Below are 14,529 nucleotides of genomic sequence, written 5' to 3'. Positions count from 1 at the left end.
TTTTTTTTTTTTTTTTTTTGGGTCAAGTGGAAACTTGCTGGGGTCCACGCTCCCTGCATCTGCCAGCCAGCATTCAGATCTTTAAATAGACCGCTATTTTGATGCAAAAGCATAACACAGGCCCCTGAAGGCTTGAGACACACGAGCCAGATTTAATTTGAGGGTCAAATGGCCTGACAACACTTAAAACACCCTGTGGTGAGTAAATCTGAGGCAAAGAAGCCTGAGACTAAAATCACCTGCGGTGTTCTTTCTGCTCCATTTGACATGTGAAGCCGTGTGAAGCCACATGCAAGATATTTTCTGGACAAAGAGTTTTTCTGTTTTTATCTTTTTGCATACTTTTGATGGACTAGTTTGGAAAAGATATAACTACTGTCTCACGTCAGAAGCACGGCTTGACTCCCGAGCAGAAAAAGTCATGTCGTATACGTCTAAACTTCCTGCATCCTGGAATGATAAACCCCCTTCGCGGAAAGTGGACATTGATCTGAGTTCACCAGGTCTTGCGGTATTTGAATTGGAAAAACTCTTGTTTACTGGCAAAGCCATCATCAGCCACGCGGATGAAGTGTGGCCAAGGCTTTATGTTGGTGATCAGTAAGTAACTTACTCTTTTCCTTTCGGTAAAAACTCACAGAGTGGCAGACAAAAAAGAAGCCTCATAACTTTTTACTTTCCAATTATTCTTGTGACAGAAAGAGAGGACTTGCCCCTTTTTACAAATATTACCCAAGGCCACATTTGGATTCAGAGTCCACATATGTGAAACAGCTGAAGCGGCCATAAATCAGATTTAAATGCAGAATGACTTACGTAAAATCCCTCAAGCTGCATTCCACATTGGGGACTTGCGTCAACTAAAGCCACGATATGTGTTTGGTTCCACTGATGCCTGGGAATGAAAGAATTTCTCAGATCTCTGAGTAGTACTAACTCGCATGTCTGAAGTGGTATTCTAAGTATCAGTCCATGACTATGAAATACATTGCATGCTAATGGTTCATCGGGAAACGCCTGCAACTTTTCACTGTATATTCTACCTATTGTCAGATACTGTCAGTGAATACAGAGTGTTGTGTTTTTCAGACACAGTGCAGAGAACAAAGCTGATCTGTCCAAGCATCGTATCACACACATCCTCAATGCAGCTCACAGTAAACGCAGGGGACAACTAGATATCTATGACGGCATGAACATCACCTACATGGGCATAGAGGCTCATGACTCCTGTGGCTTTGACATGAGCGTCAATTTCCACGCAGCGGCAAACTTCATCCACAGGGCTCTCAGCAGAGGAGGTAAGGGTGGAGGTGGTAAAAGATGAAGGCAGTCAGATTCGGTGTCTGTTTAGAAATGAACGTTGCAATGTAACGTTTCTCTGATTCTCAGGCAAAGTGCTGGTGCATTGTCATGTAGGAGTGAGCCGTTCTGCCACCCTGGTCCTGGCTTACCTGATGCTGAAGCAGAACCTGACCCTTGTGGAGGCCATTTGTGCTGTGAAAGATAACCGTGGTGTAATCCCTAATCGAGGATTCCTCAGACAGCTCATCAAACTAGATGGCCAGCTGTTTTGCACACATCACTGAACCCTGTCTGATAGTATTACTGGTTGGCTTTCATGGGTCCAGAACACAAGGAAGAATATGATAAACATAGGTCAAATAACATTAAAAAGATGAATTACACTGATATCATTGTATAGTTGCGTATATCTTTTTTACTTTTAGTACTGCTAATATTGTTTTCAAAAAGGGACTTACAGCATCTGATCCTTTCCTGGCTCATGTTTTAACTGCCATGACCTTTAAGGTGAATATTTATATTCTGTGATTTTGTATATGTTAAATGGGTTGAAGTTTTACATTAAAAAGATAAATCTGATGCAGCCTTTGTTGAATGTCTGGCAGTCAGTTTAATTCAGACGTCAGCACGTCTTTCATACAAAAACATTCAATTGATTTCTACTGTAAGGTTCAGTATGATACAGAGTATGGGCTAGAGACTGTAATCATCACTCAAGCGTTTTTGTACATGTGGGTGATAACACACAATGGCTGCTTGCTGTTCCTGTGCAATCTCAGCTGGATGACATGGTTAGACAGTAATCATTACACTGAACAAATACAGTGGACAAGCAAAAAAGAGATTGTGACAGAGAATAAATATAACCAAAGTTCAGTTGCCTTGATCAATCTTATAAATGGCCTTTTCCAGCCAGTGGTTCACTGTCTGTGGTTGATGAGACACACTGCCAGAAGAAGGTAAGTGGTTAAGAGGATTTTGAGAGCTTTCATTATAAATTATTTTAGCAATATGTGTTTTTTTCATATAGAACAAGTTTAACCGCTCTGCCAGTAGATGCACACACAGTTACATATGCTGTTGATGTTACAATGCTCACTGGAAATTTAATGTGGAGTGTCAGAGCATTAAATCTAAATTCTGACTTGATTTACTAATCTTAGTCTCCTGTTGAGGGTACGAAATGACTGCATTGTTGGAATATCAGAAATTTTAAATGAAAGCCTTTAAAAACTTTGCTCGAAGTCTTAAATATATACATGCTTACATATCTCTGCTGCAACATTAAATGATCACAACAAAGTATGCAAGAATTAAAATGAAAATGAAAGTGTGAGATTTAATTAGGCTTGATTGTCAATGACCAAAATAAATAAATAAATAAATAAAAATAAAAAACCCACCAACCGTCATCAGATTGTGATCTTAATATTACTAAATCCTGATCGGTGCAAAAAGTACGTGAGCTCACCTTCTCTAAATGAGCCCCGCTCACTTCAGGAACAAATAACTCTAGTAAGACTGAAAAAATGACTTTCAGGGCCTTCAGAACAACATTTTTATCGCATGTTTATCGAGAATTTGTTCTAGCAAATATTGTCTAACCCAAATGAACAGTGCTATGCTTTTGATTTTTTCTCTTAGGTCACCATGATGCGTGCAACCCTGGGTGTCTGGATCTTATCAGCAGCAATTTGCGTGGGGAGAGGTCATCACTGCTTAGGTACTGGCCAGGTGAAGGATCAGGCAGACCAACACACTGCACACGACCACAGCGCCAGCAGCGCCTCACTGGTGAATTCAGCAAACAAAGAGTTTACCTACCATCTGTACAGGAAGTTAGCAGCTCATGCTGACTCACAAGGCAAGAACATCTTCTTCTCACCAATTAGTGTGTCCGTCGCCTTGGCTGCCTTGTCTGTGGGAGCACGGGGGGAGACCCACAGGCAGCTTTTCAGGGGTCTGGGTTTCAACAGCTCCATACTGACGCAGGCAAATGTAGATCAGGCTTTCCATGCTCTCCTCAAAATTGCAAAATCTCATGAAGAGACCAATGAAGGGACTGCTGTCTTCGTGGATAACAGCTTCAAGCCACACGCTGAATTCCTGGACGTCTTGAAGCAGTCCTACTTTGCAGATGGGTTTAATATTGACTTCACCAATACCACAGACAGTGCCAATACCATCAATAGGTATGTGGCGGAGAAGACCAGAGGCAAGATAGACAAGCTGGTCGACAGCCTGGATCCAAACACAGTCATGTATCTCATCAGCTACATTTACTTCAAAGGTAAAAGGTCACATGAAATGATATTTGGTTTGTCTCACTCTCTCATTCTGAGGTCACACATTTAAATTTAATGTATCATCCGTAAGCTATGTTTTATTTCTGCTCGTCACTGTGAAACAGGAAAGTGGCAGACTCCATTTGAACCTGAGCTGACCAAGGAGGACGAGTTTATTGTGGATGAGAACACCAAGGTTCAAAGTTGCACCATTTATTCAGAATGGACTTGAGTTACAATAATTATGCATCACTGTGCATCCTGTGTTTTTTCCAATTAAGGGACTTCACGTTTAAATCGTCATTTTCCAGGTTCCAGTTCAGATGATGAATATGGAGGAGGACATTGAATACTATTACGACCAGCCGATTAACACATCAGTCCTCCACCTTCCCTTCAACAGCTCCTACTCCATGCTGCTGTTGTTGCCTGGCGATATGGCAACCCTAGAGAATGTCATTAGCCCAGCCCATGTCGCCAAATGGCTGAAGTGGATGAAGTCCAGGTTGGGAGAAATCATCCTCAAATTCTTGGTTTCTAGAGTGGATGGTTAGACACAGGTTAAACCACTCATCTTTGTCCTGTCAGATCAATTACTACTGTCAGCTCAAACACTGTATGTTTGTCTATTTCCCAATTTTTTAGGCGATATGACATATATGTTCCAAAGTTCTCCATCAAGAGTTCCTACAAGCTGAATGATGTGTTGACTGAAATGGGAATGACAGACATGTTTGATGATCATGCAGACTTGAGTGGCATTTCAGATTTGCAAAGACTGGCAGTCTCAGAGGTAAGGACAGTGAGCGGGTGTTATTGCATGCATATTTCCCTCACTATATTTCATCCAACTTTCATCTCACTCTGCCTCTACTGTACCTCAGGTTGTGCACAAAGCTACCCTGGATGTAGATGAGGCCGGAGCCACAGCTACAGCATCTACAGGCATGAGCATCACACTTCTGTCCCTCCGTCTAATCCCTGCCTTGAAGTTCAATCGTCCATTTATGGTGATCATCACTGAGCGCAACACACAAGAGACACTCTTCATTGGCAAGATTATCAACCCAAATGAATGATGAAGGAAACATTTTATGTTTGCTCGAGCAGTTGCATCACATGTAAAATACAAACATTTAAGAAACATTTTGTCTGTGGTCTCTTCCTTTCTGACTGATTGTCTAGCAAACACTTTTACTGTTTATGAGTGTTTGTTTTTATATTAGTTTTTGAAGGAGAACTAGTACACTGATAAAATATTATCAACAGGCATTCACATTAGTATTTGGCAGTCATTATAACAAAGATCATCTTTTAAAACAAATACATCAAATTCAGGGACTATGGAGCATTTTTAAATTCATTCTACAACTATTTATTCTTTAGTCTCTTTTTCAGTATTTGACGAAGCACTGGAGCACATCTCCTTAATTTCTATCTTTCCCTAAGATGGTAAAAGAAGACATCCCAGTGGGAAAAACATTGATGTATTTCTCTCATTAGATATGACACAACCATTTTGTATACACACCCCTTTTTTTGACATGTGTCATATGTGTATGTGAGGCTTTTGCTGTATTTTCTGAAATCATGGGTTGCCTAGGTTGGTTATTAACTTAAAAGGTAATCATTGGCCATATACTGTATAAACAGATGGTTTCATAAGGGAAATTACATGTCATGTCAGCCAAAATATAACACAATATAATACGTCAAGTATCACCAACTGCTTATTCATTACTTAAATCAAACAGCCACTAGATGGTCATTCACTATATTAGAAACAGTATTATTTAGGAGAGAAGCTAGTTTTAAACCAGACCAACACAATCAAACCTTTATCAATGACAATATTGTGTTTCTTCCCACTTAATAAAAGTCCCATATTACCTTATGTAGTTATACAGTGTAACAGCTATTAATGCAAAGTGAAAACAAGATGGGGCTTGAAAGCGGCTGGAGAAAGCACATGGGGGTATCAAAAGGGACATACTGGAGTAATAATGTATATATGTAATTTATGCTTTTCAGTTTTCTGAACCAATCAGAAGAGGGGGAGGGACTTTACCAATGTACTTTATTCAACATCTAGGAATTGTTGGTACTTTCATTGAAAAGACTAAACAGACATGGCAGTTTGCATGTTTTAGTCCATTAACTACAAATATTTAAATTACGTACATAATTCGCATAATCTGTCGCTGAGAATTGTTCTATTACTTTACTGTTTTATCATCACGTTCTGCATCAACCTGATGATAAAACAAACAGAACTGACTGCAGTATAATCAGGCGACTGTGGGCGGCAGCAATACGCCTTTTGGAGTCTGGATCTGCTGAACACAATAAATCTCACGAAGAAGAACTTTGTCGCGTTCTGATTGGACAGCTGTAAGTTTGTTTCAGACATGGCCGAGACCGGAGGAGAAGGGGCGCAAGATGGGCCATATTTTCGCAAAGAAAGAATAAAATACAGTCCCGAAGAGGAGGCCAGGCTGGAAAAGCAGCATTTCTGGAGAATAATCGATGCTTTTAGGTTTTACAGGTATAATAAGAATGTTTTTATAATAAAGAACGAGCCAGGCAACAACAGTATGTGTCAATAAACGATGTTAGCAAATAACAATAGCAAGGGACAGATAACTGGGTTTGGAGGGAAACCGCTAACTGTAATAATTTATCTTTATTCAAGTGTTGGTCAGTGCTTCCCATAGGTAAGTCAGTTTGTATGTAAATAGGTTCCTGTAGCATTTATTTCATAATTTTCTGACTTTAGTTCCACTCATGTCATGGCACCACTTCTACTCCATGGTCGACCCCTTCTCTCTCCAACACTCGTGTTGAAATAAACTTAAGAGATGTAGCAGTCTCACTCGAAGTCAATAAAAAAGAGTAAATAATTGACCAAAAGGTTAAGCCCAAACTATATCAATAAACAGGTCAAATCAGGCCTTACACCTACAGGTGTGGATTTGTGTGTTCCCTCTTTGTGTCCACCTGACAGGAAAACGCTTGTGAACCTTTGCTGTCACCTGTGTATCTTCTATCAGGGTCCATGTCCAGGAGCAGGTCAAGCGTGCTGAGCGTCAGTTTCGGAGCCTTCCGCAGCGCCACCAGAATTTGCTGCCAAATGTTTTGTCCAACCTGGCCCGGATCAGCCAGTGTGCAGACCACAACCAGGAGGTGCTGCAGGCCATCATCCACAACAGTCTCCACATGTTTGAGAACATCGGGTACGGCGAGAGGGTAAGGCTTGACAAAACCAGGTACTGTGCAGATACTTAGATATTTACATATACAGAGACTTTTTGTACTGTAATAGTTTATTTATTTTGATTTACATGAAGAATTTATGTAGATTTACCCCTCTTCATTCTTCCTTCAGGAGGATCCGAGGAAGGATCGCCCCTCCTCTACGTTTGACATGGACAAGCTTAAATCCACCATAAAGCAGTTTGTCAGAGACTGGAGTGAGGCTGGCCAGGCTGAGAGGGACTCCTGCTACCAGCCCATCATCCAAGAGATCCAAAGACTCTTCCCAAGTGACCAATAGTAGGAAACACACATGCTCCCTTAGACAGACACATGCATGCCAAAACAGGGATGCTGCATATTTTGCCCAAGCATACATAGAATAGAACAAACATAAATAAAGGTATATGGTTACATAATGATACAAATGAAAACATTTTTCATGTGCTATGGAAAATTGAAATAATTCTGATAATGTGACTTACTCAGTGTTTTCCATGTGATATGTGCATTTTGTACATTTTATTATGTCAGTGATGTGTCTAAGGTGAGCGTGCTGGTTCCGGGTGCTGGGCTTGGCCGTCTAGCCTGGGAGATAGCTCGGCTGGGTTATATATGCCAGGGCAACGAATGGAGCCTCTTCATGCTCTTCTCCTCAAACTTTGTTCTCAATAGGTAACACAGACACTAACACTCCTGCAACTCCAGCTGCCTTACACATGACCTAGGGACTGTCATCATACTGTGCATACATTCTTGCAGGATATCTTTGTTTTCTTGAAGTGGAACTATGTATTAATTGCACTTAATTCTACTAAGTATTTGTAAGTGATCGCAAAGAAAATCAGAATTCATAATTCATATTCAGTTGTCTGGTGGTACAACTTCTTACTCTGCAGAATGCTACCTCCATCCACCTTTCCTCATAAATTTGGACTGCTCCATTCAGGTGTGAAAAGGTGAACGCTCTGACCCTGTACCCTTGGATCCACCACTTCAGCAACAACAAGAAATCCTCCGACCAAACACGACCAATCAGATTCCCTGATGTCAACCCTCAGAGCTTACCAATAACTTCAGACTTCTCCATGGTAGCAGGGGACTTTGTGGAGGTCTACACTGACACAGGTGAACAAATGCTGTTGGGATACAACTTTCACCATTGTAACATGCAGTCAAATTGCATAAGCCTTGGAAGAGAAATATGCCTTGAAAGACTTCAGGCAACTTTGTGTGTTCAATCAGCCCCTCTGGGAATTTGCAATTTTCCAATTGCAAGAATTAACTTTATTTCCATTTAAAATGTCCTTTCAGGCAGACCTAATTCCCATGCTTTATTTTGCCCTCAGTAAACTCTACAAAACAATTGCACTTGTAATTGTACAATTGCCTTGCAGTCATTGAACATTACAAAATAACTAAAAGGACAGCAAAAAGTATGTAATGCTTTATTAAGGATACACATTTTACATCTTTTTTTTTTTTTTTATTGATTACATAATACTATAGTATACTTACTACTATAATGAGTAAATATTAGCAGACAGCTCCATCTGTTGAGAAGTGTATACCATAACATTTTCTTCAAAAAACACATAAAGAATTGATCATTGGTGAATTGTAGACCTTATTAATATTAATTAAAAGTGATCATGTAATATTATATTGTCTGTTTCTGGCAGAGTCCTGGGACTGTGTGACTACCTGCTTCTTTATTGACACAGCTCATAATGTCATAGAGTATGTGGAGACCATCTGGAAGATTCTGAAGCCTGGTGGAGTGTGGATCAACCTGGGTGAGTTGGTTTGTGTAAGAGTTACACGTAAACGCTACTAACAAAATACTACTCATGAGTAGATAACCTGCTGTTGGAAGTGGTGACGTTAAAAAATACAAGTACATCATCATAAACTTCGGCAACTAAATAAAGTGACAACTGGCCGTACAATACAATGACCCTGCAATTAACTCTATCTGAACATACACTGTTGGAATCATATTTTTCCTTTAATTGCTGTTATTTCCTATTTGGTTTTCCCAATTTTACTCAATTTACTTAAACATAAACACATCAATTGGCAATTCTCTGGATTACCCAGATGTGTTGAGCCTTTAGAGAGGTGGCTTCTCTGTGCTGAAGACATTGTCATTTCTCAAGTTGGGAAAATGTGAGACTGCAGTGAGAGACCAGTTTCTGATGGCGAGCCGAACATAGTTGATCAAACAAACAAACAAAGAATCTGTTAAATTTCATGCCATACTGTAAATCTGTAGATTCAAATAGTGGCTGCAATGCATTTGGTCAATCAGGTCACTGTATGATCAACATAAGTTTAAAATTTTCTGTTGTCGGACTCAATTATAATCACATTTATATTTGATCTGTTATCAGCAAACGAGAAAAAAGCAACAAAATGGCACAATGAAAATGCAAATCAGTGTTGCTGTTTGTTTTATAGAGTTTTGGGATAACTTTTTTCTTATTCAGTATAAAGTACTGCTGTATGACTCAGTTTTATGACTAAGTAGACTGAAAAATGTTTAAAAAGGATATTTTTGGATGTCGGTAAACATACCGTATCTCAGAGTCTTTAATGTTTCTTCAGGTCCACTGCTGTATCACTTTGAGAACATGGCCAATGAACTCTCAGTCGAACTTAGCTATGAAGACATTAGGACAGCAATGGTTAAAGCTGGCTTCCACATCGAGGTAAACCAGGGACTTTAATTAACATTAATAGCTAAACAACATGTTTCCCATCAGAAATCTTGTTCCAGTAGTAAAGTAGTATTCATATTTCTCCTGCAGGTTGAGAAAGAGTCGATGCAGACCACGTACACAGAGAACGACCGCTCTATGTTGAGATACATTTACGACTGTGTCTTCTTTGTGGCACGAAAACCTGTAGACCTGTACTTTGACTGTCAAGAAGACGACCAACAACTGAGTTCTCCACCGGCTGCAAAGTCACCACGGCGAGAGGGCACCGACAGCCTGACGTGACAAGAAATCCTTTGAAAAACACAGGGAACTTAGAGGAGCACAACCATTGACTAAGAAAAAATTAGACTGACAAAATGAAAAAGAAAATGGAAACAGAAGAAAAAAATCAGTGGACATAAATTTTCTTTTTTGTCATATATATTTTTTTATGGTGCATCTCATGGAGAAATGTGCCCAACTCCGCAGGTAGTGTGAAATATTACAGTACTATGTTATCTGACAAATGTCTAAATAACATACATTTCTTCTTCCTTAGGTCTGAGATGAATCAGTCACCATTGGCTGCTATTTCATTTTAGTGGTTTGTGTGTCAGCTACAAGCCATGAAGAGTATATTTAACTTTCAACTATTATGACCTGCAGTCTTACTCCATTTACTTCCACTGCCTGAGAGTGTGTGTGTGTGTGTGTGTGTGTGTGTGTGTGTGTGTGTGTGTGTGAGAGAGAGATTGTGTGTGTGTGTTAACAGAGAACGTGATGTTAACATTTTCTTTTGAAATCTATTTATTTTTCAAATATGGTGCCAATAACTACATCCACTCACTCTGCATTGATCACCAGTCACCTCTGAAAATGTAATCAAAATATGTTTCAGCTTTTCAAGAATAAGTTGTTTTAAAGGTGGAGATGATTTTCATTTACTTTTCTGGTTTCTAATCAAACTTTGGAATAAAGCCAAACATTTTAAAAAATATGAATCTCCATAGTATTACTATATCACATTTGATATAATTTTAACATGAATATAACAACATAAAAACTCAACTCTCAACCACTTAAAAATGTTTTCATTTATTTCATCATTTTTGCAAGCGTTTCCTGTGTTTCCTCAAAATTGTTTGTCTAACTAACTCAGTGAAAGAAGAGATTTATATTAATAGAATCAGGATATCTAATGTCGGCAGTGAGATTATTCCAAAAAAGCAACGTGCTGACTTCTTTTTTACTCTGTAGACAAAAAGGATCCGTGCACCTTGAGAACAGGGGATAGTACGTAAAGCTGTGAGAGCTCAGACATCTGTGACATGGAACATCCCTTCAGTATTTTATAGCTTAACACTTAAAGGCTGATCTAACATAAATGGGGAGCCAGTGAATTAACTTTTGATACCAGCACATCGCATGGCAAGCCGAAAAGTAAATCATCACTGTCAGGGCTGTAGCTACAACTGGGGTCAGGTCTTTTTTTTTTCTGGGAACTTTGGCAGTTGAAGCAGGTAAGGGAGAGTAGTTCCACCCTGCAATTTAACAAAAAGAAAAACAAAACAAAACAAAATACATGGTGGGTATTTTATAGGCTAATTCCAGTAATTTTAGACTCCTTAAACACAGTATACAATTGAGTACTTTTAAGCCAACAAAATTAATATAGGATAAATAAAAGACTCAGTAGTCCCCCATCAGAATTTTATTCCTGGCAGTGTGAAAAACGCTTTGAAATATTTAGACATCAATGTTGGGTTATCATATTTATAGGAAAAAAGATGAATAGTTAAAAGATAAGGCTGGTAGTATTCTATATTTTTATTGTCAACAAATCCAATGAAGAGACCCAAACCAACAATGCATTAGACCATCTCTCAATACTTGACGAGTTCCCTGGCCTCTCTGTGGCACTCAGACCCAAGCACATTCCTTCACACTGAAGACATGAATTTTAAAAACAGGTCATAAATAGACAGATTCATTTTTTTTAAATGGATCAGTTATTTCCTTAAACGCCTGGGCACTGCGGCTTTAAGCAAACCTTACTCAAACACAAGTATAAAGTGCATTGTTGGGGGCTATTTTCAGCTGTGGATTAAAACACATTTGGGGCTCTTACGAGCATTTACAGCAGCAACATTATGTGGTATTAATTCAAAAACAAAGTACAGTGCCCACATTCAGCTTAAAGAAAGAACATGTGTTTTGGGACAATAACTCAACTCTATGTTACAGGGGGATATGTCAGTTCTCTGCTACACAGAGAATACTTGGCATATCACCAGATCTGAAAAATCATTTACATTTTAGATATTTCTTTGCGACCGGTCAACATTTTCTGTTCAGTGGAAGGAATTGGACTCATAACCTCAGTATTTCCAAAACCCTGGCTAAGGCCCTGATCACAGTAACGCGTAAACTGAAAGCACGGAGCAGCATGAATTTACCCGCCACAGGAAGAGCAGAGGCTCTGGGCGGGGAAAGACACCGGTGCTTTCCTCCGGTTGGTTACCCAGGCTGCCTCGCAATACTTTTTTTTTAACTACCGGTGCTCAGTGTTTTGCAACTGGACCGAACACGTCCGTGCTCAACATAAGCAGTGAGAAGCAGCTAGTGCCGCAGCGCCGCGTGTTTGTAGTTTCCACTGCTTCACACCAGTGCGGTGACAGAACCGACAGTCATGGCAAAGAGACGCGCGGAGGACACGCCGCTGCACGGCTCTCCCTCCAAAAGATGCTACCGTTCGCGTTGCGGTGTCGACATGCAGCTGGAGAGCGTCCCTCCAACCGGGGGCGTGAGCCGGAGCCCTCCGTCTGTGCTGGCCTTGTTGGGCAGGCGCTGCGGGAAGAGGCCGTACTGCTTCGAAGACGCAAAGCGGACACAAGACGAAGAAACCGCAGGTCTTCGTCGCAAGACAACAAACTGCGACACTAGGAAGCACGCCGCGAATGTTTTGACGGTGCGGACTTCTGGAAGTTTCCAGGACCGTCGCAGCTCCGTTACTCTCACAAGCCACAAGAAACGACCTCGAGAGGACTGCGCGGGTTCAGAGACTGTTATTCCTGAAGCTAATGATAAAGTAAGTTACTAATAATGGAGCAGAAGTCGGCAGTATTCAGTCTGCTGACACTTGGGCTGCTCCTGGGAAAGTGAGTCGGCGTGTTGGCAGTAAATGTCCACTAGGTGTCACGCTTTGCCCATTGGATAGCTCGCTGTATTCCCAGCTACCGGTCAAAATCAGTGGCTAGTCTTGTCCCAATTTGGTTGATCTCACCCGAGGCAGCCAGTCTAAAATGTTACTGTTAGATGCGTTGGACATTTCTCCTAAACTCAGTCCTCCATTTCTCATCACTCTTAGGCTGCTGATGGAGACACCAGCACTGAAGACTGCGCTTACAACTCCTTCCAGTACTGGAGGGTCCCCTTACCCGAACTTGACCTCTCACTGCTACAAGATGTCAACAGCCTTTCCCAAACAAAACCAAAGTCAAAAGTCAGTGACTCTTCTTCTGATGCCATGGAGACCTGAAGACGAGTCTGCACGCGAGTCTCTTCTACTCTTGTGCTAGCATCATGAAATTGCGATGCTCTTCAGCAGATCAGAGGCACATTAAGGTTGCTAGAAGTGTCTCCAGGTGAGATGCAACAACCTGATATTGCAGACTGCCAAGTTAGCCCTCTGAGACCGATACAGGCAGTGAACTTTATGTTGGCGTAAAAATCAATGACTTGGGTGAAGCAACAGTGAGATCTGCACTGTAACAGTACTGCAACAATAAGGGATGACCGTCAACCCTCACATTGTAGGTATATATTTTTACTTTAAATTTTCTTTTAAATAACAATACCCATTGTGTGAAAAGAATTTCTGATAGCCTGGTATAAAACAGCAACAGTTGCCTTTTTGTTTCACGCCGAATCCCTACCCGCCAAACCTAGAGTAGTATTTTATAAACAATGTTAAAGGAATTGGGTATGAAAAGCTGGGTCTGCGCATGACAGTTCATCTTATAACCACTCTATAATCTATAATCTTCACAGCTTGCTTGGTGTAAATCATCTCAGAGTTGTTTATAGATAGTGTGACTGAGGCGTGGATGTTGTGGGAAATATTAATCTTGAAAACACCTCATTGAAGGCTTTAGTGTATGATGTATTCACACTTTTATTACATGTTATTGTAATACAAGCTGATTGTCACAGCCAGCTGTTTTTCCATTGGCAATAAAGAAAGTTTTCTATACTCTTGTGTTGTTTCATATTTGAAAATTAAATTTTATCTAATTTACAAATGTATTATTATTATCGTTCCTTATTATTTAATTAAATTTTACTTTTTTTCATCAGTGTATTTGTCAGGGGCAGTGCTATTTGATCAGTGATATTTGAACAGAAAAGTGAATGAACCAGGAGGTCAGATTTTTGAGGGCATCCTTAAATTAAATATATTCTGTTACAAGAAGCTACAAAATCTAAAGTTAATATGGTAGCAAATAATACACACATGAAAATGTACAGTAAATTTGACCTTAACAGCACGCACAGGTAAATCTTGGAATGGTAACGCACAGTAAAGCAAGAAATATTAACAACCATGTTTGTTTGCTGTACAATTTAATTGTGTTTTGTAAAAGGAAAGGATTCATCCACTGTCCTGACAGAGCCTGTCCACTTGATGTGGTCCAGCTGTTGATAAGGAGGGCTCAGTGCCATAACAAGTGTCCTGCTGTTTTTACATAGGTGCCGATTTACTAAATATATTTGCAGATGCTGTGACCCGCCAATTGGCCGTGTGTGTGTGTGTGTGTGTGTGTGTGTGTGTACGTGTACGTGTGCTTGTACCTGAGGGGTTGAACAAAAGGATGAACAATTGGATATATCATTTTTTTTTTATCATCGTCCTTGCCTACCTCCACCATTTGCCATTTCCATATTTCTCTGCGTGTGGACCAGGACCTGGATGGGGAAAGGGGGGC

At 40.2% G+C, this 14,529-nt stretch overlaps 4 protein-coding genes across 5 annotated transcripts; all 4 read left to right on the top strand.

Moving 5' to 3' along the window:
• The first annotated feature begins 131 nt into the window (after positions 1-131).
• On the top strand, positions 132-1,605 carry LOC120805134 (dual specificity protein phosphatase 26-like). Its single transcript, XM_040155052.1, has 3 exons — positions 132-600; positions 1,090-1,301; positions 1,393-1,605. The coding sequence occupies exons 1-3, from the start codon at positions 290-292 to the stop codon at positions 1,587-1,589; spliced, it is 720 nt and encodes a 239-aa protein (XP_040010986.1). The 5' UTR covers positions 132-289; the 3' UTR covers positions 1,590-1,605.
• Positions 1,606-2,186: 581 nt separating this feature from the next.
• On the top strand, positions 2,187-5,262 carry LOC120805132 (serine protease inhibitor 2.1-like). Of its 2 annotated transcripts, none has more exons than XM_040155049.1 (6): positions 2,187-2,264; positions 2,950-3,595; positions 3,716-3,786; positions 3,902-4,095; positions 4,236-4,383; positions 4,475-5,262. In XM_040155049.1, exons 2-6 carry the CDS (start codon positions 2,956-2,958, stop codon positions 4,667-4,669), a joined length of 1,248 nt encoding a protein of 415 aa, XP_040010983.1. In that variant the 5' UTR covers positions 2,187-2,264; positions 2,950-2,955; the 3' UTR covers positions 4,670-5,262. The 2 variants fall into 2 exon arrangements, with proteins under 2 accessions (XP_040010983.1, XP_040010984.1); XM_040155050.1 differs by having other exon boundaries at positions 2,232-2,264; positions 2,923-3,595.
• Positions 5,263-5,959: 697 nt separating this feature from the next.
• carnmt1 (carnosine N-methyltransferase 1) lies at positions 5,960-10,529 on the top strand. Its single transcript, XM_040154336.1, has 8 exons — positions 5,960-6,135; positions 6,641-6,836; positions 6,976-7,142; positions 7,377-7,517; positions 7,792-7,970; positions 8,525-8,638; positions 9,450-9,553; positions 9,653-10,529. The coding sequence occupies exons 1-8, from the start codon at positions 5,999-6,001 to the stop codon at positions 9,845-9,847; spliced, it is 1,233 nt and encodes a 410-aa protein (XP_040010270.1). The 5' UTR covers positions 5,960-5,998; the 3' UTR covers positions 9,848-10,529.
• Positions 10,530-12,025: 1,496 nt separating this feature from the next.
• On the top strand, positions 12,026-13,796 carry wu:fa19b12 (uncharacterized protein LOC560551 homolog). The gene is made up of 2 exons (XM_040155559.1): positions 12,026-12,632; positions 12,912-13,796. Exons 1-2 carry the CDS (start codon positions 12,234-12,236, stop codon positions 13,080-13,082), a joined length of 570 nt encoding a protein of 189 aa, XP_040011493.1. The 5' UTR covers positions 12,026-12,233; the 3' UTR covers positions 13,083-13,796.
• The last annotated feature ends 733 nt before the right edge of the window (positions 13,797-14,529 follow it).

Source organism: Xiphias gladius, chromosome 19 (assembly GCF_016859285.1).
Source record: "Xiphias gladius isolate SHS-SW01 ecotype Sanya breed wild chromosome 19, ASM1685928v1, whole genome shotgun sequence".
NCBI classification, from domain to species: domain Eukaryota; kingdom Metazoa; phylum Chordata; class Actinopteri; order Istiophoriformes; family Xiphiidae; genus Xiphias; species Xiphias gladius.
The sequence above is the reverse complement of the archived record's forward strand: the minus strand, read 5'-3'. Positions and strand labels throughout refer to the sequence as shown.